At 46.6% G+C, this 23,226-nt stretch overlaps 1 protein-coding gene across 3 annotated transcripts in view; it reads left to right on the top strand.

The window, feature by feature from the left end:
* The window catches only part of LOC142564345 (uncharacterized), a 72,994-nt gene that overhangs the window by 19,478 nt on the left and 30,290 nt on the right, over nucleotides 1-23,226 (top strand). For all 3 annotated transcript variants that reach the window (XM_075675315.1, XM_075675317.1, XM_075675316.1), the window contains one exon: nucleotides 3,411-3,439. In XM_075675315.1, coding sequence (XP_075531430.1) covers nucleotides 3,411-3,439 — 29 coding nt within the window. The remainder of the gene's footprint in view (nucleotides 1-3,410; nucleotides 3,440-23,226) is intronic.

The following is a 23,226-nucleotide window of genomic DNA, read 5'->3' as shown; positions in this document are numbered from 1 at the left end:
CCATGCACATGGTTCAAGAACCAACTATTCGGCCATGTGTCGCAACAATGTTGAGGTCGACTGACCTGCGCGAAATGTGGAGACCTTGAACACAACTCTGGAAATTGTAGTGGGGCGCTTCCCTGTCAGAACTGCGATAGTGAACATGCAGCATTGTCACCATCATGGGCTACGTGAAAAAAAAAGAAAAGGACATATTAACTATCAGAATAACGGAAAATATTGATTTCTAAGAAGCGTGCAAGCGTGTTTCAGTCCTTCATACCGCAGGGTCTATTGACGTGGCGCAGAATGGGGCTACGTCGCAGCCGACTCCGGCATCTGTACGGCCCACAAATAGTGGCTGTGGGCCTGCCACCACCTCCTTGGCGACAGCAAATGCCAGCAATGCGTCGCCGTCCCTGAAGCACGGCCTATCGGTTTCCGATTTGGTAGGCTCCTAGGCTTCACCTGTTAAAGCGAGTCCTTCACGACGAACCCACCGCTCACTAGAGCGGTAGTGCAGCGCCTCGCAAGAGGCAATGAACGCTACTCCTACACAGATGGCGTAGCCGGCGCCGAAGGACCGCAGCGATTTTCAGGGCTGCGGCAAGGAAGACAAATCCCGTGTTATTGGCAAGGGAAATGACCCTGTGAGCTAACTTTTCCTTCTCTTGGCACACCAGTACAAATTTCTTTCTCCATATATAAACAGAAACGCTACCATAGAACGTGAGCGCACTTCTCCACATTCTAGACGATGTTAATGAACTCCTCTGTAGGCTGAGCCTAAAGGTGCTGTTTGTTCTCGAAACACACCTAAAATAAACACAATCTTTCTAAGGCAATATACCACTTTAAACAAAGATCGTGACGGCGTTATTGCCTAGTGTGGAGGTGTAGCAATAGTTGTAGATGAGTCTGTCGCTTGCCAGAATCTTTCTCTCTTGATGAGCCTCGAGCTGACGTCTGTGTGAGTGATTCTCTTTAATAACAACCATCTGTTGCACCTACATACGACCTCATTACCATAGCAGTAAAACAGAATTTGCACACTGATTTACCAGCTCCAGGAATCATACAATACCAGTGATGATCTTAATGCTCAAAGCACGTTGTGGGGAGACTCCCAGTGTGATGCCAGTGGTCGACTTTAGAAAACATCCTGGCAATCTCTGGTGCGTGCCTCTGTGATAAATAAGGCCCACCTACTACAATATGCAACACAATTCATATTCTTTCATAGATTTGGCGATTCGCACTGCGGCCCTCCTTCATTAAATAGTATGGATTGCCGTCAAGAATACATTTGAGAGAGACCACTTCCCTGTAACGCTGAACTCAGTACAACAACATGACAGCCCATTTCACGCTCCCGGTTGCAAAATGGCATCGACTAACTGGAATTTTTTTAAGCACTAAACTTACTTAACACAAGATTTCATCAACAATTTCGGTATTGATGTCTTGGCAGCGTATTTTGCTGCTTTTATGCTTGACGCACCGTAAAAATTCCTTCCACGAACAAATGATACCTCATGTAAAAGACGGTTCTCGTGGTGGAATGAGGACTGCATTCTGCTGCGAAAAAAAAGAAAATAAAGCATGGGGTGTACTAAATCGCTCCTTAACTGCAGAAAATATTGTAGAATTGAAACTTGTAAAATTTCAGGAAAGGCAGACGCGCCGAGAGGCAAGAGGGCTAGGTGAGAAATGTTTTTCTCTCGCATAACATCTTACACACATGAGTCGAAAGTATGGAATGGCTTAGTAAGGTTAAATGGGCCGAAAAGCCATTCATTACCCCTGGTCAGTAAACAAGGAAACAGCTTAGAAGACAATGCCAACGCTCTTGGTGAACATTTCTAAAGTGTGTCTAGCTCGATCCACTCTTCTACACCTTCTTAAACGAAGAAATGGTCTAACTCAAGGCACTCGGCCATAAATGCAGGGCAAATCACCCCTATAACCATGCTTTTGACTACATAGAGAAGAGACCATTCTTGAACGTACGCAAGAGCTCTGCACCGGGTCCTGACAGAATCCCCTATGACGTAATTGAACACCTCCGCGCTGACACTGAAAGCACGCTATTCGAACGTTTCAATGCCATGTGGGTTGCCGGATTCCTTTCCTCTGCACGGAAAGAAGCTATTGTATTTTCAAGTTTGAAACAGCCAAAGGCCCATCATTAGTAACAAGGTACTAACGTTACGCACACGTTGTATTTGCAAGGTCTTGAAAAAAAGGGAAATCGTCGTCTTCTGTATTTTTTTGTAAACTACCAAACTGCTTCACCAGTACCAGTGTGGATTTAAGGAAGGCCAGTAGACGACTCACCATGTCATCCGCATTAAGGGAAACATTCGCCATGCGTTCATTCACAAACAATTATTTCTCTCACTATTGCTCGATATTCACAAGCCATAGAATACTACCTGACGTTACGGAATATTGACAGGCCTCTCAAAAATGGAAATCTGTGGAAGCATGTTTAGCTTAACTGAAAGCTACCTTTCTAACCGCACATTCCGTGTTGCATTGTAAATACATTGTCTCGGCGATTTGCGCACGAAGCTGGAATACCTTAGAGTGGCTTACATAGCAGCACCCTCTTTATTGTCAAAATGAATGCTGTGTGTTCATATATTCCACAGAAATTATTTTATGGGTCATATATTGATGACGTGCAGTTAAAATCAAACTCACGTAACATCTCAATCTGTCAGCCATGTGTTCAGCGAGGTAATGACAAGCTGTAAAAATTGCTAATGAGAATAGTCTTCAGCTAAATTCCCAGAAGAGCTCCTGCGTATTCTCTACAAGAGATACCCGCCGGGGTTTTTTAGTGGCTATGCTGTTCGGCTGCTAAACACGAGGTCAGGGGATCGAATGCCGGCCATGGTGGCCGCGTTTTGATGAAGGCAAAATGCGAAAACACCCGCGTGCTTGGATTTAGGTGCACGCTAAAGAACCCCAGGTCGCCCAAAGTCCTCAACTACGCCGTGCCTCATACTGAGAAAGTGGTTTTGGCACGTAAAACCCCATAATTTGATTTTTTTTACAAGATATGCCTGGTGCCAAGCGCAATACTGAACTGCATGGAGAGCGAGTACCAGCGAATGCAGAACACAAATTCTTAGACATCTTACTAGACTCAAAGTTTACCTTTATCATTGCGAAAGTATATGCCCCATTACGGGAAAATCCCGCGTTGTAGTCGAAGGCGTGACCGAATGATTGTACCAAACATGGCTGGTATTGAGTATGAATCCAGGGCAATACAATGTGATCTTGGATGCATTCCATATGCCCTTATACAATCTTATTTATGCATGTTTATCACTGTTACACAACTTGCTCTTTGTGAGAAGTGTCGAGCTGAATAATTTAAGTACTTCGTACAACAATCTTGGTTTCCCTTTTTTCAGGCTCAGAGATAACAACCAAGGTAAAAAATGTAAGTAACCTTCATCATGCATCTTCTGGCGTATATTTACTTATGTAGGATTATTTTAAGGTACATTACTGGGATAAGTGCAAAAAAATTGAGGAGTTGTGAAAATAGTCGCAACTGTTCTTCAACAAGACTTATTCTTGGGCTAGTAGGGTTGGTTGGCTAATTGTTGTTATTTTAGGAATTTCACCGCTACATTTAGCTACGTATTAGTCACTTTAGCGATTATTGCTTCATTTCTCCATCTGCGACCTATGTTTGCGGTCTGACATAACAAGAGGCGATATTCTAGCGTTTGCAAAGTTAAGAAAGGTGTTTTGCATATGACTTTCTATAAGGCACTTTCTTTCTCAGAATCCACAAGGAAAGTGGTCACAATAATCCGTACTGCGCGTGAACTGCGACTAAGACGAAGCAACGCGGGTATGCACTCACAGAGGCCGTATGTTGTAGTTAATCGGGCTTAGGCTATTAGGCTCACAAAGTGCACGTTTTTATGCATTTGAGCTCAGAATTTGTGCTCAGAAAAAATGGGTCTTAACGCTGCGGATGCTGCAGTTTCGCTAAGTATGTTTGTTTAATGGCCGTTCCAACGTGTAAAAGTACGTGACATTACAAAGGATTAGTGCAACAACTCTTATGACCGTGTCTACAACGCAGCAAACAAACCATAGTACACATTAACAGTAGTATGGTATACGTATTCGAACGGCTGGGCCCGGTCACGCTAATTGGTAGGCAACACCTTCGTTTCTGAATGTTTCACGCAAATAAGCTGTGCAGGGTGTCTTCAGGCGGGTCAAGGGATAGTTATCTCACCTCTAAAATTGGGCTCTATAAAGGTCGCGCAATTGTCATTGCCGTGGTAAAACATAAGAGAATGACAGGGTTTGCCGTGTATTCCAGTTCTGCTTTTACGAGTGCTCGGTTTGCAACCGTGAAGATTGAAGGCAAACGCGACACCTCAGCTTTCCTCAAAGATTGTTTATTGAAATGCATTAGAAGAATAAAAGTTATCCGGCAGGTTCTGAAAATTACCTTATTTCTCACCTCCAACAAAAGTAAAAAAAAGAAAAGTTTACGAAGATGCGTTACACCATGGTAGTCGATATTACAATGTTCCAAACCCTCCTACAGTTACATAAAATTTCCTCACCACTTCTTACACCAAGTTTTTTCAAATTTGTAGCAAAATTGTGGGCAAATGGACTAATTTATTTGGTTTTAGTGGCACATTAAATATTTCGGCGATACTCTCACCTACAGCCTACAATATAACCCGTCAAATTTTTTTCATATTTTTAGATGCCAAGTGTTCATTTCGATGAGTTTACCTAATGCGCTCCAACCGCAAAATAAGCTCGCTTTTATTAAATTGCCACTCCGAGCCATCGTAACTCCAAGCGTGAGCATTGGGTTTAATAGAAGCTGAAAATGGTTTTAAGGCTGAAGTTTCTTTTTTTAAGGGAAAGCACCGCACGTAGCACAGCAAATAGATAGCACTTTAGTCTTGTTACCAATGTTTCCCTCGTCTCCTATAGCTGCGCAGGGAACTTCGTGTAGTCTGGCATGCCCATAATGTGCACCAGAGTTTGTAGTGCATGCGTACAAAGCTTACTTTTTTCTTCTGTATCGTTTAGAGGTTTTTATTGTTATGCAATGTAACAATCATATTTCACACTGCCCAAGAAGGTAGTTAACAACAACGCACAAATGCTATGCTGTTTGCCCTATCATGAGATTTAAACGAATACTCTGCCCGCATTTTATTCGTGAGAAGCATGAAATTTAAACTTTGCCGTCTATTTTAACATGCCAGAGAAATTGTGCGTAGCGTTGTGTGTGCGGTAGGGGCGTAATCACTACAGGGCGAATTTACAGTTATACTGTGATAAATCGGTCTACTTCCCGCAATGGCGTCTGCGTCAGGCGGCGTTTTGTGTGTTAGAGACCACGGCCACGAGCACATGGCTGTTCCACTCTCAAGGGGTTGGTTGTGTGCGACCAAGAGGAAATCTTGATGGTTGAGCTGGCGCTGATGGTGATTGTCCTAAATGGACGCTAAACAAAAGTATTAAGTCAAGACAGAGTGAACACAAGTATTAAGTCAAGACAGAGTGATAGATTAGTGCTCGAGAATCTCTATGGCGTCAATATTATCGCGAACAGAGTCTTAGAGACTTAGTGACCGAGAAGTTGACGTAAATGCAGGACATGATAAGAGGCTCCCCCGGGACATTCAAGTACGTCCCCGATGACGAAAGTACTCCTCAGTTAAATTCTGTCAGCAATAGTGAACTAAATAATTAAAGTATGGGGTTTTACGCGCCAAACGCACTTGCTGATAATGAGGCACGCCGTAGTGGAGACTCCAGGAATTTCGACCACCTGAGGTTCTTTACCATCATCGTCATCATCATCACCATCGTCCTCGTCATCATCATCATCAACCTCAGTCTGGTTACGTCCATTGCAGGGCAAAGGCCTCTCCCATACTTCTCCAACTACCCCAGTCATGTACTAATTGTGGCCATGTTGTCCCTGCAAACATCGCTGCAAAGCTAACTGCATGCAAACATCCCTGCATGTTGTCCCTGAAAACCTAACTTTCTGCCGCCCACTGTTACCTTTCCCTTTTCTTGAAATCCAGTCCATAACCCTTAATGATCATCGGTTATCTCATAACGACAGAAAGCTGAGCTAGTTGGTAAGGATTCATAATGCAAAAAAAGAGAGGTGAGGCGTGCAGACAGGACGCAAGAGTACAGAAGTGGACAACACGAACGCCGACTATCAACTGAAGGGAGCACTCAGGCGACAAAAGAAAGAAGACACAAAACACAGATGAGTTCTGTGCCTTCTTTCTTTTTTCGCCCCTGTGCTCCCTTCAGTTGATAGTCGGCGTTCGTGTTGTACACTTCTCTACTCTTGTGTCCTGTCTGCACGCCTCACCTCTTTTTTTGCATTCGGTTATCTTCCCTCCTCAATACATGTCCTGCCCATGCCCTCCATTTGTTTTTCTTGATTTCCACTAAGATGTCAATAACTCGCGTTTGTTCCCTCACCCAATCCGCTCTTTTGTTATCCCTTAACGTTACACCCATCATTCTTCTTTCCATAGCTGGTTGCGTCGTCCTCAATTTAATTAGAACTCTTTTCGTAAGCCTCCAGGTTTCTGCTCCGTACGTGAGTACTAGTAAGACACAGCTGATTATACACTTTTTCGCTTGAGGCATAATGGCAACCTGCTGATCATGATCTGAGAAAGCCTGCCGAACGCACCCAAGCCAATTCTCATTCTTCTCATTATTTTAGTCTCATGATACGGATCCGCGGTCACTACCTGTCTTAAGTAGATGTATTCCTTTCCCACTTCCAGTGCCTCGCTTCTTATCATAAACTGCTGTTCTCTTCCGAGACAGTTAAACGAAGAAGAGTAACGAAGAAGAGTAGCTCGCCTGTGCCACAACACCATCGCTACCGGTATGAGCTCGTTGTATCTATCCTTGCCGAACGCTTCTGACTGCTACCCATTCGCCAGCCCCCGTTGCTAATAAATATCTGAGCAAGTAGTCGACGTGCTGGGTTTCGACCATCCTGGAACTTCGGAGTCACACTCTACCCCCGTCATGCTCGACGAAGCCTGCACTCCTCCAACTCCTCCAACGGCGCCGGCCCCCTTGGTTTGTGCGGGTGCCTTGCCTCAACGAGATCCCCCTATCTTCTCCGGCACAGATGGCAAAGACGTTGAAGATTGGATCTCCTCTTAAGAGGGAGTAAGTGCCCATCACCAGTGGGACGATGTTACCAAGTTGAGAAACGTCACCTTCTTTCTGACGGACGTTGCGAAACTATGGTTTCTAAACAATGAAGCCGACCTCACTTCGTGGTTGGTCTTCAAGACCAGCTTTACCCAAGTTTTCGGTCGGTCAGTAGTACGAAAGCTTCGTGCAGAACAACGTTTGCGCACACAACCCTAAGAGGCCGGAGAGGACTTCACGAGCTACATTGAGGACGTTGTCGACCTTTGCAAATGGGTGAATACGTCAGTGTCAGAGGAGGAGAAGATCGAACACATAATGAAGGGTATTCAGGACGACGCATTCCAAATGTTATTATCGAAGAGTCCTCACACCGTCGCTGAAGTGATAGAATTGTGCCAGAGTTACGACGAGTTGCGCAGGCAACGGCTTCACACCCGACGTCCCACTCCGCCCACCGACTCTGTCAAGCCTTGGAGTCGACGACAATTATGCTGATTTGTTCATAAAAATTCAGGAATTCGTTCGCGCAGAGGTCGCTCGCTAGCTATCTTTGATATCTTCTATCCTGGAACCACCACCCTCTTTGCCTCCTACGATCCGTGACTCGATTCAAGAGCAACTATCTCAAGCCGTTCCTCCAGCCGGTGAGCAGACACCAGTCACTGCACCTCTCACTCGTCCACAAACGCTCTTGCCGCCCTCTGTGCCTCGACCGCCGACATTTTTGCCGCCATCTATGCCGCTTCACGACCGACAGCATTTTCCGACTCCTCAACCATGACTCGGACCTTACCCCCACCCATGGCGCACCTTCGATGACCGCCCAATATGGTTTGCTTCTGGTGGTGCTGGTCACGTGGAGTGCCATTGCCGTCGTTCCATGCTTCCTCTTCGGAACATCCGGTGAGCGCCACCTTTCCCAGCTCCGTTTTCCTCTTCGCCTTCCAGTATTCCTACCTCTTCCTTTTCCCCTGACGGCCTAACCGCCTCTACTCGCCGATCACCATCTCCCCGTCGTCGCTCGATTTCTCTGATGCGGCGCCGTTCCGTGTCCACCGAGCAGGAAAACTGATGGCGCAGCTCCCGAGGCACGAACTGCGTCCACTTCGCAATGCCCAAGTCCTCATACCTCTTCAGCCAACGTAATTGAATTGTCTGTCGAAGGACTCGCCGTCCTTGCATTTGTAGGTACAGGAGCCGCCGTATCCGTAATTTCCGCCGCACTCTGCTGCACACTACCAAAGGTTTTGGCGCCTCTCTCCGAGTTCTCCCTTCGAACCGCGAACGCTCAAAACATAACGCCTCTCGCTGCCTGTACTACTCGCGTCTTCATTCAAGGTCAACTGCATACTGTCGAATTCGTCATGCCGCCCTCGTGTTCGCATGACATTATATTAGGCTGGGACTTCCTTGCAAATAATAACGCTGTTATTGACTGTTGTCACGCCGAACTCGGACTTTCTGCACTTCCCGACCTTGAGACTATCGAGAACGGCCCTTCTTGTGCTAACCGGTTTGTGTCCGAAGACAATGCCGTCCCTCCACGCTCTTCACTGCTTGTGCCTGTGTCGTGCGCCGCTATTTCTGATGACACAGTTCTCTTTACGCCCTCTCAGGTGTTCAATCGCCGCCGATGTTCTCCGCTGCACTTTGCTCTCCTTACTCTTCGCAGTGGCGTCAAGAAAATGGTCGTCGACAATCCCACGGCCGGCCCTTTACCTTTATTTCATGGTAAATGCCTAGGCCTCGTTCAACCAGTCGACACGTTTTGCATCTTTCACGCTCCTGCCGGTTCTACTTCTGCGGACCTTGACACACTTACTTGTGACCCTGCAGTTGATCAGTCACTCCTCGACGCTTTCCACAGCTCCATCGATGGAACGTCATCTTCATAACGAAGCCAGCTTATCGCTCTCCCGCAGAAGTTCAGCGCTTCTTTCGACAGCCATGCTTCCGGCTAGGGCCGCACATCGACCGTTTTTCACCAGATAGATACCGGCAGTCATGCACCTATACGGCAGCGCCCTTACCGAGTATCCGCCTCTGAGCGCCGTGTCATTGACCACCAGTTGCCCACGTGCTTAAGCATGGCCTTCTGCAGCCTTACAACAGCCCCTGGGCATCACCGGTCGTTCTCGTTAAGAAAAAGGATGGCTCTATTCGATTCTGCGTCGACTAACGACGTCTGAACAAGATAACGCGCAAGGACGTTTACCGGTTACCGCGCATCGACGGCGCCCTCGACTGTTTGCAGGGAGCGGAGTTCTTTTCTTCGCTGGACTTACGTTCCGGATACTGGCAAGTCCCTTTGGCACCATCTGATTGAACTAAAACAGCATTTGTAACACCTGACGGATTATACGAATTCATCGTAATGCCCTTCGACCTGTGTACCGCTCCAGCCACTTTTGAGAGAATGATGGATAATATTTTACGCGGCCTCAAATGGAACGCATGTCTATGCTACCTGGATGACGTAGTTGTCTTTTCCGCTGGTTTCCGAACACATCTCCGCCATCTCGAGCACGTTCTGAAATGCCTGACTGACGCGGGACTTCAACTCAATTTGAAACAATGTCGTTTCGGCGCCCGAAAGCTCACTATTCTTGGCCATTTTGTATCGCGAGATGGTGTCCTTCCTCATCCAGCTAAGCTCCGCGCTGTCCCCGACTTTCCACAACCATAGAAGTTAAAGCAGCTTCAGAGTTTCCTTGGTTTATGCTCCTATTTCCTACGTTTCATTCGAAATTTCGCTTCCATAAGTGTACCCCTGACAGCCCTTCTGAGTGGCGACAAAGAACTTTCCGCTTGGTCGACCGCCTGTGATGACGCTTTCACGAAATTACGCCACTTGCTAACCTCGCCACCTATCCACCACCACTTCGATGCTGCAGCCCCCACAAAGGTCCACACCGTTGCCAGCGGCGCCGGACTCAGCGCCATACTCGCGCAACGAAAAGCGGGGTTCGATGAATATGTCATTGCCTACGCGAGCGGAACTCTGACAAAGGCCGAGGCTAATTAGTCTGTTACAGAGAAAGAGTGTTTAGCCATTATTTGAACCCTTGGAAACTTTCGTCCTTATTTGTATGGTCACCCTTTCGATGTCGTCCCTGACCATCACGCCCTTTGTTGGCTGTCTACCCTTAAGGACCCATCTGGCCGCCTTTGCTCGCTGGGCCCTTCCGCTACAGGAGGAGTACGACATCCGCGTTCTCTACCATTTCGGCCGCAAACACACGGACGCTGACGCCCTTTCTCGCTCACCGGTCTCCGCTGACTGCACTTGCCCTTGAACCCACATTTAAATCTGATGCACTGCACAACATGCCGTCGGAACAGCGCAAGGATCCTTGGATCAGTTCTCTCATCAGCATCCTTTCTGATCCATCCATGTCTTCACCATCTCGCGCTCTTCGCCGCCGGGCTACCCACTTCTGCATTCGCGACGACCTTCTTTATCGTCATAATTACCTTACTGACGGTCGCAAGTGGCTTCTTGTGATACACCGCCATCTCCGTGACCTTATCGGCGGCGCTTTCCACGCAGACCCTCAGTGCACGCATGCCGGCCTCTTCCCGACCTATGCTCGACTACGCATCCAATTTTATTGGCATGGCATGTATAACTACGTCCCAAAGTTCATTCGCTCATGTGCTCAGTGACAACGCCGAAAATTACCTCCCGGACAGGTCTACCCGTCACAATCCCTTCCCTGCCCTAGTAGGCCCTTTGATCGTGTTGGTATAGACATATACAGACCGCTATCCTCCACTCCAACAGGCAACCGCTGGATTATTGTTGCAGTAGATCACTCGACCCGCTCTGCTGAAACAGCCGCTCTGCCGACTGCCACCGCCCGCGACGTTGCATCGTTTCTGTTACGACATTTCATTCTGCGCTAAGGGGCATTTTGTTCGTTACCCCGTCAGAGCCCGCAGCCGACTTCGTTCTGAGTCTTACAATCTCTGCCCTCACTTCCGCTTCTGTGATGCGGGCGTCCAACGCCTCATTAGGCGCTCCATCATAGTCGGGTAGTGGAGTTCGCGATGTTTCCCCCACGAACGTCTCAATTAATTTCTTCATGAAATAATCATTCTTCCCTACGAACGCGTGCCTAGCGTTTGCCAATTTTATACCGGATTGAGTTTTCGAGCTTGCGGGGTCCAACAACTGCCGGAGGATGTTCCACGTCTTGGGGAGGTTCATGCTCCCCTCCATTTCGTCACAATTGTTGGCCCAATTTTGTTCCCATAATGTAAATGTATAATCTTCGATTTCCTTATTATGCCTAGCAATCCTTCTTCTGAGGTTCCGGTTCCATTTCTGATTTTTGAGACGACGCTCCATGCTTTGCTTAGCTTCCCACATATGCAGAAGACGGTTGTCCGCTATCTCCGGGCGTTATCCCCTTCGAGCATTTTTGTCCTCTTTCTAACGTCCGATTTGAGCGCCGTCATCCATTCCTCGATGTTTCTGATGGGCCCCAGTTCCTGCGCTCTCCTGATATCTCTAAACTTATCCCATTCAACGACGGCCGGCGCGCGAACCCTGCACGTTTGAAGGTCCTCTTTCAGTATGGAAACAATTATGTGGTGGTCACTGCCAAAATTTTGATCCGAATTATGCAATTCTAGATATTTAATGTTTTCGTAAAAGGAGCGCTGGGGCTGCCCAGGTGTACATCAACAGAGAGACTGATGGCTCTAGGAGTGCACAACACATGGGCAGAACAGGCGGAAGCGGTGCGAACCTCTCATATTGAGAGACTTAGCACCACGAGGACAGGAAGAGCCATATTGGCCAAAGTTGGAATAAATCCGGACAGAGGCCCTACCCAAAAGGTGGAAGTAGATAGGGAAGTGAGAGAAAATGTGATTATCCCCCCCCTGCCAAAAAACATGCACTCAGAACATAGTAAAGACAGGAGGCATAAACGAGCCGAAGCAATAAAAATTAGATTCGGTAATATTTCGAAACATGAGGTGGTCTATGTAGACGCGGCTGGAGGTAGCGGCAGTTTTACGGTGGGCAACGGCCGTCAGCGGCCGGGGTATTCCCGTGACCGCTGTCACTCTGCGCGGGCGCAACATAGAAGTTGCCGAGGAAATTGCGATCGCATTAGCTTGCGCTGGAACGGACGCGAAATTTCTGATCTGGGACAGCAAAAGTGCCATAAAAAATTTTAGCAAGGGAAGTATATCGCCCTTAGCGGACAGAGTCCTAGGCCAGAGAAAGTTAGATAGAAAAATTCAAATAATTTTGACTCCGGCGCTCGAAGCCATTCCCGGCAACGAGGTGGCCCACGAGCTGGCTCGAGATCTCTACCGCCGAGCCGCTACGGGGCCCCTCGACAACCGAGGGAGCGGCGAGCGCATGCTAAAATATGGGGAGATCACGCAGCATTATAGATTGGCTCGTAGACTGGTATCCCCACCAGACCCAAAATTAAACAACCGACAAGCAGTCGCGTGGGGACGACTACAAACTTATACGTATCCGCACCCGGTTATGGCAGACCACATGTTCCCCGAGGCCAGGAGCGATAGATGTAATCTTTGTGGGGCGAGAGGGACCCTCGACCACATAATATGGGAATGTTCGTACTCTCCCGGGAGAGCGCACAAAATAGGTAGTAGAGACACCACGGAGACCCTGCTGCGCAGCTCGGACTCTGAGCTCCAGCTCCGGCTCGTCTAACTGGCTGAAGAGGCTGCTCGCACCCAAGACCTCCCAGCCTGCATCTGAGGCGGCGGCACTCGCCCCCTGACCTGCATGTCGGGGGGTGGGTAGATCAACTTATCCGTTGGACAATAAAGTTTATTCTATCTATCTTCGCCACGGTGCGCCTCGCGAACTTCTGAGCGATACAGGCCGCGCCACAGCATCATCGCTACCGGTATGTGCTCGTGGTTGCTGTCCTTGCTGAACGCTTCTGACTGCTACCCATTCGCCTGCCACCGTTGCTAATAAATCTCTTAGCAATTACTTTACTTTTCTACAGATCAATATTTAGAACCACCCTTCTGCTTTGCCTCTCCAGGTCAGAAAGCATGCATTGAAATTGGTCCCCTGAGTTACTAAGCAAGGTAATATCAGCGAATAGCAAGTGACTAAGGTATTCTCCATTAACTCTTATCCCCAATTCTTCCCAATCCAGGTATCTGAAAACCTCCTGTAAACACGCTATGAACAGCATTGGAGAGATCGTATCTCCCTGCCTGACTCCTTTCTTATTAAGATTTTGTTGCTTTCTTTATGGAGGACTACGGTGGTTGTGAGCTGCTATAGATATAGCTCAGTATTCTTACATACGGCTCGTCTACACCCTGATTCCGTATTGCCTCCATGACTGCTCAGGTTTCGACTGAATGAAAGCTTACAGCTTTTAATAAACGCGATATATTTCACTAATAAGTGCAATAAAACATAAGGCATAACACAAAAAAGAAAAATGAACACAAACAAAAACAGCAAATTTTACACATTTCCGTCACAGCGAAGAAACTCTTGGAATTTTATGATGTCAGTTTCTGTGGCGATGGCTGATGGTAATTCATTCCATTTGATGATAGTGCGGGGAATGCATGAATTCGCATAAGGCGAAGAATGACACTTCACACGTTTAATTTTGAAAGAATGATCACGGCGCGGAAAGATGGCATGAGGTGACTGAAGCAAATCACTTCGAAGGGAGGGGTCGTGAAAAAGATTATGGAAAAGTGTTAAACGAGCAAGTTTGCGGCGATATGACAAATCTTCCAGTTCGGCACGTTTTTTAATGCTGTAACACTTGTGAAGGGCTAGTCTGGAAAGATGAAGCGAACAGCGCGGTTCTGCAAGGATTCAATGTTATTGATAACGTAGGCTTTCTCAGGATTTCAGGTGGCCGCAGCATATTCGATTTTAGGGCGTATTGGAGGTATATAAGCCAGTTTTTTAACGTGTATAGGGGCGTGTCGGAGGTTACGTTTGAGAAGATCACGTGATCGGTTAGCAGACGCTAGAGTGAGGTCGATATGGTGATGCCTTGATAGGTCAAACTGAAGGTGCACACCAAGGTACTTGTAAGTTGTTGTTAGTTCTACAGTATTGTCGTTAAGAATATAAGTGGTTGGAATGCGATCTGTGCGACGAGTGAAAGATATCTGTTTTGTTTTAGAAACGTGTATTGGCATTAAACAGGATGAGCACCGTAAGCTTACAGTGTTGAGATCAGATTGTAGGGATTCGTGGTCACTGTCACTAGTAATGTCACGGTAAATTACGCAGTCATCAGCGAAAACTTAATTATTTACCTGCCTGCGTAACATCTAGAATTCAATATAGATTAAAAAAAGCAAAGGTCCGAGCACACTTCCTTGTGGTACACCAGATGTCACATAAGTAGAGGACGAATTAGAATTATTAACCGAGGTATACTGTGTTCTAGATGACAGAAACTCCTTAATCCAAGCGAGCACGATAGGTTGGATGTTAAGCTGTGCTAGTTTCAGTAGAAGTCTGTGATGAGGAACCCGATCAAAAGCCTTTGAAAAATCTAGAAACACTCCGTGTACCTGAAAGCCCGCGTCAAGTGATAATTGTAAGTCGTTAACGAAGCCAGCTAGTTGAGTGTCACAGGAAAATTACTTGCGGAAACCGTGCTGATAATGGAAAATAATGTTATGATCTTCGAGGTAGTTAATGACTTGGCTGTGAATGATATGCTCAAGAAGTTTGCAAACGGTGCTGGTTAACGAGATTGGTCGATAGTTCAGTGGAGAGGAGCGCTCACCAGATTGAAATATAGGTATTACTTTGGCTATCCGCCAGTCATTAGGAATTAGTCCATGTGATAATAATTGCGAAAGCAAGCAGGACAATACAGCGCAAATGCTTTGAGATGTTCTCTTAAGTATCTTATTGTTAAAGCCGACGTGATCCGAGCAACTAGTAATCTTAAGATTGTTTAATAAAGCTATGATACCTGTTTCATTAATCTAAATTTCAGGCATGCAAATGTCATGGATTGTATTTAAGTCAGGGGATGAGCTAATGTCTTCTTTTGTGAATACTAATGAAAAGGTGTCATTGAAAACCTGAGCACATTAAGACTCATTAATTATGACGCCGTTACAGTTGGTAAGCAAAATGTCAGGGTGAAATCTAGGATTTATGATGCGCCAGAACTTACGAGGGTTGTTGGTTAGCAGAGGTGATAGGTCGTGATTGAAAAACTGGCGTCGAGTGGATTTTAGGAGTGACTGGTAGTCCTTGTCGCATTTCTTATACTTGTCCCACGCGCTTAGAAGACCATTTTTTAGTGCCTGCCGGTAACATTGCTTTTTCTTATTATTCATACGTCGTAACTTCTGATTAAACCACGGTGCACTGCTGCTACATCGGATGGTCATAAGTGGAACGAATTCACCAACAAGTTTATTAAATGTACTCTTGAATAAATCCCAATTCTGCTCAACTGTGCGCAATAAATATTGATTCATGAACTGGGTTGTCAAATAATCTAATTCCGAATTTATTTTTTCGTATTAGCTCTGTTGTAACATCTTATTTGTTTAATAGTAGTTTTCTTTTCGTTAAAGGAACCGGGCATCCTGTTATTACGTCATGATCCGAAATGCCATCTAAATGAATAATGTCTCAAAAAATATAGGGATTATTTGTTAATATGAAATCTATAATGTTGGCGGTACACGATGTACGACGCGTAGGAATGGTAATAAGTTGTGCTAGTGAAAAATCAAGACATGACTGAAAAAACATGTTAGCTTCGGTTTCACTCGCTGTGACGGATTGTGAGAACCAGTTTATGCTAGGGAAGTTGAAGTCTGCAAATATGAGGAAAGTACAGTTAGGAAAAGGCGTACATATTTCACACAGAATTCGATGAAATTCACACGAAAAACCATCATTCATATTAGGAGGACTGTAAACAGCACCAATAATTACATCAGTTGAACAATACTTAAAAGAAACCCATACACATTCAAGAAAATAACTAATCATCACAGGCACGGATAGCAAATCATCCCTTATCCCCAAGAGTGCACCACCTCCTTTACGGTACGGTCTGTCGCATCAAAAGATGTTAAAACGTGTCTGGCTGGCAAAAATTGACTTTTCAGGAATTAGATCAGTCAGCCATGTTTCGGTTAGCGCTACAAATGATCCGGAGCATGAATCGATTAGTGAAGAGATCGCAACAACCTTCGATACAACACTTCTGATGTTAGTGAAAAGGAAAGAAATGGTTTCGGAAGCATTACATGGCGATCTTTGAGGAAAATGGCAAGTGGGGGTCTCATTTGAGATAGTGACAGACGAACATCATTCTTGCGTGGGACGCCGAGAAACACATACTAAGCGAGCAGCCTCAGTGTCCCATACATAGGTATCGTTATTAATGTGAAGTTGTTGAATGCGAGACGAATGCGGTCACCTTCTTTTTTTTACGGACTTCCCGTACTGCCAGAAATGACGGCGCTTTTGTCGGACAGCCTCAGAATAATCACGAGCGATGCTGAAGGCAGTGTCCTTTAGCTTCGATCCGTTGCATACGACAGATTCAACTTCTTTATCATTGTAAAATTTAGCAATGATTGATCTCGCCTTGTTTGTAGAAAAATTGGAGGACGCTTAAGCATCGCCTTCAAGAGTGGAACGCGATAGCGTTCCCATCGACCCTCCAAGGGGTGTAAGACATTGCGCTACGGCGCAGCGATCACTTATGAGACACCCTGCATCGGACTTTGCACCCACCATACACGCGGTGAGCGCTGAGCAACGCAGCGTTCGGCGCGGCAACGAAACGGGCACCTGAGCAAGCGGAACGAACCAAAGAACTCGGTGTCTCGGAGGGAGAAATTATGTACGCGAGCCAAACGTCGTGATCGTCACGGAAAGCCGGGCCGCGACGCGCCATGAAGGCCGACGCGATCATAGGGCTGACGCCTCGGTGGGATCGTCCTCTATCTCGCTAGGGGGCACCACGCAGACGCATGACTCCTCGGAAGCAGCTCGGCACACATCGCAGGGGACGCTTTCCCACCAGACGCGTTACGGCGCAGCCATCATGTCAGAGGCGTCCCGCATCGGACGCTGCACCTAGGAATCGCGCTGTGAGCGGGAAGAGGAGCCACGTCACCAAAACATGAGGGTGCGAGTGACGAGTGAAGTTGGAAGGGGAGAGAGAGAGAAAACTTATTAAACGCAAGGGTAATAGACCATCCTCGCACCGGTCCCTCACTGCCCGAAGGGGAGAAGCGGGAGAAGCCACGTGTCGGGGCAGCGCCGCACATTGCGAGGAGGGGTCTTCTGTGTTTGCCGCAAGATGGCTCTGCGTGTGCGCAGAGCGCAGAAGGAATGTAGCGGAAACTTACTTCGCTACTCGTGTAACTGCGACTTCTGTAAGTTACATGCTCATAAATACCGATATACACCGCAGTATAACTTTCTACGGCAAGTTTCTAAGGCGACACGGCATTCACTAGAGGCGATTTCGTACCGCTTTGAAGCATCGAACTCGTGGCTGGGTAGTAGCGTGTCGGTCTCGCACTCCGGAGAGCCTGGTTCGATTCCCACGCAGCCCATCTTGCAAGTTGTTTTCTATTCATGAAGTGCCTCCCCAGATTCATCGCTCACGGCTAACGCCGCCGACGCGGACATCGGCTTTTCTGGTACATGAGCTCTTTAACGCTGTCGCGTTAAAAACAGTCCAAACGATGCGCTCTCATAATTGAAGTTGTGACGACACCAAGTTTGCTGGAACGAAATTCGTTCACGAGCTGCTCAGAAGTGGCCCATATTTCGTCGTCTGTATCATGGATTTAATGAAAAAGAACATTAGACCGGTTTTCTAAATCATAAATTTTGTCTTGCATTTTAGACAATTCTAAGTTCGGGTTTAACGCGGACTATGTAGATGGCGTCAATTCAGTTTTAGATTCCAATTCAACGACACGCTTTGTTAGGACATGCGACTCATTCTTGAGGCTTATATGAATGCTTAGGATCTTATTCAACGACTCCAAGACTGTAGTATGGCTAGCTTCCAGATGTTGGACCACAAGAGGCACATTTTCTAATTCGTCCTCTTGTGCCGTAGTGATGGGCCCAGGGTTCGATTCAACATCGCCACCAAGAAGTAGAACGCGCCAAAGGTACATCAAAGCAGCGCGGACACTTTTGAAAGAATTGGGTGGTCACGACACCGCGAAATGTCAAACGTCGTTACGGTAGCAGAAACTTTCGTACTGACAGACCCGGGAGAACATCAGCGGTGAGCGTGGCATCGTAACTACGGTGCCGTGGCCCGTTGCGTCGGTGAAATGTGCTCGTAATTGAGCAGCTGGCTCAGCTCACGCCATTCCATGTTGCCGGCCAGCAGACACAGTAGTGTCCAGAACTGGCAGTGGTGGGTGCGGTGATGCGGTGCACTTGGCTGGGAATCAAGTCGCATAATTCCCTACGGCATCAGGACACCAAGAGGGTTGAGGCATGGCCAGCCCTAGCGGTGCAGACATGACGGGAGACAGCTGGCCCTCACATATATGTTCCGCACATTTCTCCATCACCTTATTGATAGTGTGAATATGGTCTATTGTTCAATAGCCTTTACGAAATCCGGCCTGGTCCTTTGGTTGACAGAAGTCTAAGGTGTTCCTGATTCTATTTGCGATTACCTTAGTAAATACTTTGTAGGCAACGGACAGTAAGCTGATCGGTCTATAATTTTTAACCCCCGCAGGGGCGTCTGCGCCAGCAGGCGTTTGGTGTGTTGCGACACCACGTACCCGAGCACACGAGGGTTGGACCCTCCCGCGTGTAGCCGTGCGCGGCTTAGCCGTGTCTGGGGAAAGGGGGATCCTGGAGGTTGAGCCGATGACGGGTGTTTGGACCTTTAAGGCCCCCCGGCGGAGGCAACACGCCTCTTTGGCCTCTGCTTCACATAGACGGCACCCCCGGACTGACCCACCTGGGGGAAATCGGCAGTCGCCTTTTCCTGTCCCCCTCTCCATCTATAATCTTTCTTCTGCACCTTTCCTTCTCTCCACTCCTTTCCTTATCTTTTTTTCTCTACTCTAATTTCCTGGCGGCGAGGGTTAACCTTGTGTGGCTAACCAGCCTTGGTTACACCATGTACGGTTATAGTAGTGGCGTACAGCTGGCGTTCGCAAGTCTTGAGATACAAGCCTTGTGGCGTCCCCATGTTGGGCTCGGTGGTGGGCGGCTGGCGCTGCTGCCGAAGACAAATACTTTTTATGGCTACTCCATCCATTTCTCTAACTGATCGTCCTCTAAAAAGGGGGCGCAACGAAGCAACCACTCGATTCTTCTTCAAGAGCTACGACAACTTTGCAAAGTACCATGTCATCCACAGTGACGGCAGTATAACAGCCAGAAAACTATCTCCCTTCAAAGTTTCGAAGTGCCTAAGAGACACATTAGGCCCAGGATTCAAAGCTACAAGGATGGCTAGTGGTGACATCCTTCTGGAACTGAACGACAAAGAACAACTTAAAAAGCTTTCAGACCTCAAATTCATTGGTGACATAGCAGTAACTGTCACGGCGCACCGTTCGATGAACAGCGTTCGTGGGGTAATCTCTGATGAAGACATGCTTGACCTTAGTGAGGAAGAATTGCTTGAAGGTTTTGCAGAACAAAATGTGACGAAAGTTCAAAGAATCATGATCCGTCGGAATGACACCGAAATCCCTACAAAACATGTAATCCTAACATTCGGCTCCACCACACTACCAGACTCAGTCGAAGCAGGCTATGTGAAAATCCGTGTGAGGCCTTATATCCCCAATCCTAGACGTTGCTTCAAATGCCAGAGGTTCGGGCACAGCTCTCAGACATGCAGAGGAAAATTAACGTGCGCCAAATGCAGTTCTAACGATCATCCATCAGATAATTGTAATGCTGAATCACACTGCACGAACTGTGAAGGGGATCATCCTGCATTCTCACGATCATGCCCAATCTGGAAAAAGGAGAAAGAAATCATTGCCCTTAAGATAAATGAAAACATCACATTCTCTGAAGCACGAAAACGACTTACATTTCCCCGCAACGAAAGTTTTGCCGCTGTGACGAGGCAGGGGGCCCTCTCACAACGGCCTAAAGAGCCAGCCCTGGTCACACGCAGTGAACCACGGGGGACTTCTTCTGCCCCCACACAGGCAGCACCCAGTGCTGCCGAATCCAACAACATGCAGACCTTGCTCTCGCAGGGCTGCATTACTGTGCAAAAATCGAGGCCCGAGACACGACTCTCAGAACCTCGTGACCCCGCCTCCACCGCCTCTCAGAAGGAGATGGAGGTTGACGCAAGTACATCGGTGCCAGTGGCACCAAAAGACAAGCGCAGCTTGCTTGAGGGACGTAAAAAAGAAAAAAACCCTCGAGTAATTCCACCAAAGCTTAAATAAGATTATCACTCTACACAGAACACTCCCAAAAACACCTTTGTCATAATGGGTGTTCAGATATTGCAATGGAATGCCAGAGGCCTTTTGCATAACCTAGATGACGTCAAAGAATTGTTATCTACGTATAAGCCTAGAGTGTTCTGTGTTCAGGAGACGCACTTAAAATCAAGTGACTCGAACTTCCTAACTCAGTTTGGAATTTTTCGTAAAGACCGTGATGATGGACATGCTGCATCAGGTTGCGTGGCAATAATAATATCAAAGACTGTTGCATGCCAAAATCTCCAACTTAACACGCCTTATGAAGCAGTAGCCGTACGAGCTATTTTGCTTAATAGGCTTGTTACTGTATGCTCTTTGTACATCCCACCAGACAAGAGGCTCGACATTACTGAGTTTGAAAAACTAATAGACCAGCTTCCTGAGCCGTATATTGTGGTTGGTGATTTTAATGCTCATAGTGGACTCTGGGGGGACTCACGTTGTGATGCAAGAGGCCGCGTAATTGAAAAATTCCTTCTATCCTCCGCAGCATCCCTGTTTAACAAAAAGTTCCCGACTTATTATAGCATTACACATAACACCTACTCCTCAATAGATCTGGCGGTTGGCTCTGCAACACTTCTGCCATTGTTTGAATGGAGAGCTCTCACAGACTCCTTTGGAAGTGACCATTTTCCAGTTCTCTTAGAGGCAATACATACGTATGACCCACCTGCGAATCCAAAAAAATGGAAACTAAACGCTGCAAACTGGGCACAATTCAAAGAGCTCGCATGTATATCCCTTGAATCCATAAGGCAGCTTGACATTGAAGAAATGACCGCCTATATAACTGAACACATTATTCATGCCGCGAAACAATCGATACCACAAACCTCTGGTAAAATAGTGAATCCTAAGCCCTGGTGGAATGAAGAGTGCAAGCAAGCACGAAAAGAACAAAACAAAGCCTGGCGTACGTTTTCCAAATATCCAACAGAAGAAAACCTTATAAATTTCAAACGTGCAAAAGCAAACGGAAGACGCATTTGTTGGGAAGCCAAGAGAGATAGTTGGAGAAATTATATCGGCTCAATAAACTCATACAAAGATAGCCAGAAAGTGTACAGTAGGGTTCGAAGGCTGAAGGGGAATACCACACTACCCTTGCCCGTGGTAAATGACACTGTGTCTACATTAGAAGGGCAAGCGGATGCTTTGGGCGAACACTTTGAGCACATATCGAGTTGCGCGAATTACACAAAAGCATTCCTAACATATAAAAAATTAGCTGAGTCAATACCCTTCTCCTTCCGAAAATCCCATAGCGATGGGTACAATTGCCCATTCACGATGCAAGAATTAAAAATAGCTTTGCACAACTGCAAAAACTCTGCGCCAGGGTTAGACAGTATTAATTATGAGATGGTCAAGCACCTACCCGAGGAAACACTTGAATGCCTCTTATACCTGTTCAATAAAATTTTCTGCAGTGGTCGATTGCCGTCCTGCTGGAAGGAAGCTATAGTAGTGCCAATATTAAAGCATGGAAAAGACCCCTCCTATGTACAGAGCTACAGACCTATCGCTCTAACGAGCTGTGTATGTAAGGTGTTTGAAAAAATGACAAACCGCCGATTAATGTTCTTTTTGGAATACAATAGAATTCTGGATCCCCACCAAGCCGGTTTTAGGCCAGGAAGGTGTACAACAGATAGCCTAGTTCTACTTAAGAGTTATATACGAGACGCATTTGTTCATCAGCAATACTGTCTATCAGTATTTTTTGATCTCGAAAAAGCTTATGACACTACCTGGAGGTATGGCATATTGCAAGACCTCGCGTCGTATGGCGTGTCAGGCAACATGTTTAATATAATAAAAAGCAACCTGTCGGAACGAAAGTACAGAGTAAGGGTGGGAACTGCAGTGTCGAGAGTTTTTGTGCAAGAAAACGGTGTACCACAAGGAGGAGTGCTCAGCTGCACACTATTCTTAGTTAAAATGAACACACTACAAAAAACACTCCCACCATTTATATCCTACTCACTATATGTAGATGATATACAGATAAGTTTTAAATCATGCAATCTGTCCATATGCGAGAGGCAGATTCAGCTGGGAGTGAACAGGCTTTCAAAATGGGCGGACAAGAATGGCTTTCGCTTTAATGAAGAAAAGACGACATGCGTGTTATTTTCTCGGAAAAGAGGCATACATCCTGAACCGAATATTACGATGAACGGGTATGTGCTTAGTGTAAAAAAGGAGCAGAAATTTCTTGGCGTTATATTGGATGATAAGCTCTCGTTTGTGCAACATATAAAAAACATAAAAATGAAATGCTTAAAAACTATGAATATCCTCAAAATTCTTTCGCACCAGTCGTGGGGAACTGACAAGAAATGCTTGCTCTCGCTGTATAACAGTTTGATTAGAACACGTATCGATTACGGGAACATTGCCTACCAATCAGCTTCACGTTCTGTTTTAAAAATTCTGGATCCTGTACATAACCTTGGCATGCGACTAGCCCTAGGTGCATTCCGTACTAGCCCTGTTCCAAATTTGCGCGTAGAAGCTAATCAGTGGAACCTAGACCGA

The sequence above is a fragment of the Dermacentor variabilis genome, chromosome 11 (genome assembly GCF_050947875.1).
Source record: "Dermacentor variabilis isolate Ectoservices chromosome 11, ASM5094787v1, whole genome shotgun sequence".
NCBI classification, from domain to species: domain Eukaryota; kingdom Metazoa; phylum Arthropoda; class Arachnida; order Ixodida; family Ixodidae; genus Dermacentor; species Dermacentor variabilis.
The sequence above is the reverse complement of the archived record's forward strand: the minus strand, read 5'-3'. Positions and strand labels throughout refer to the sequence as shown.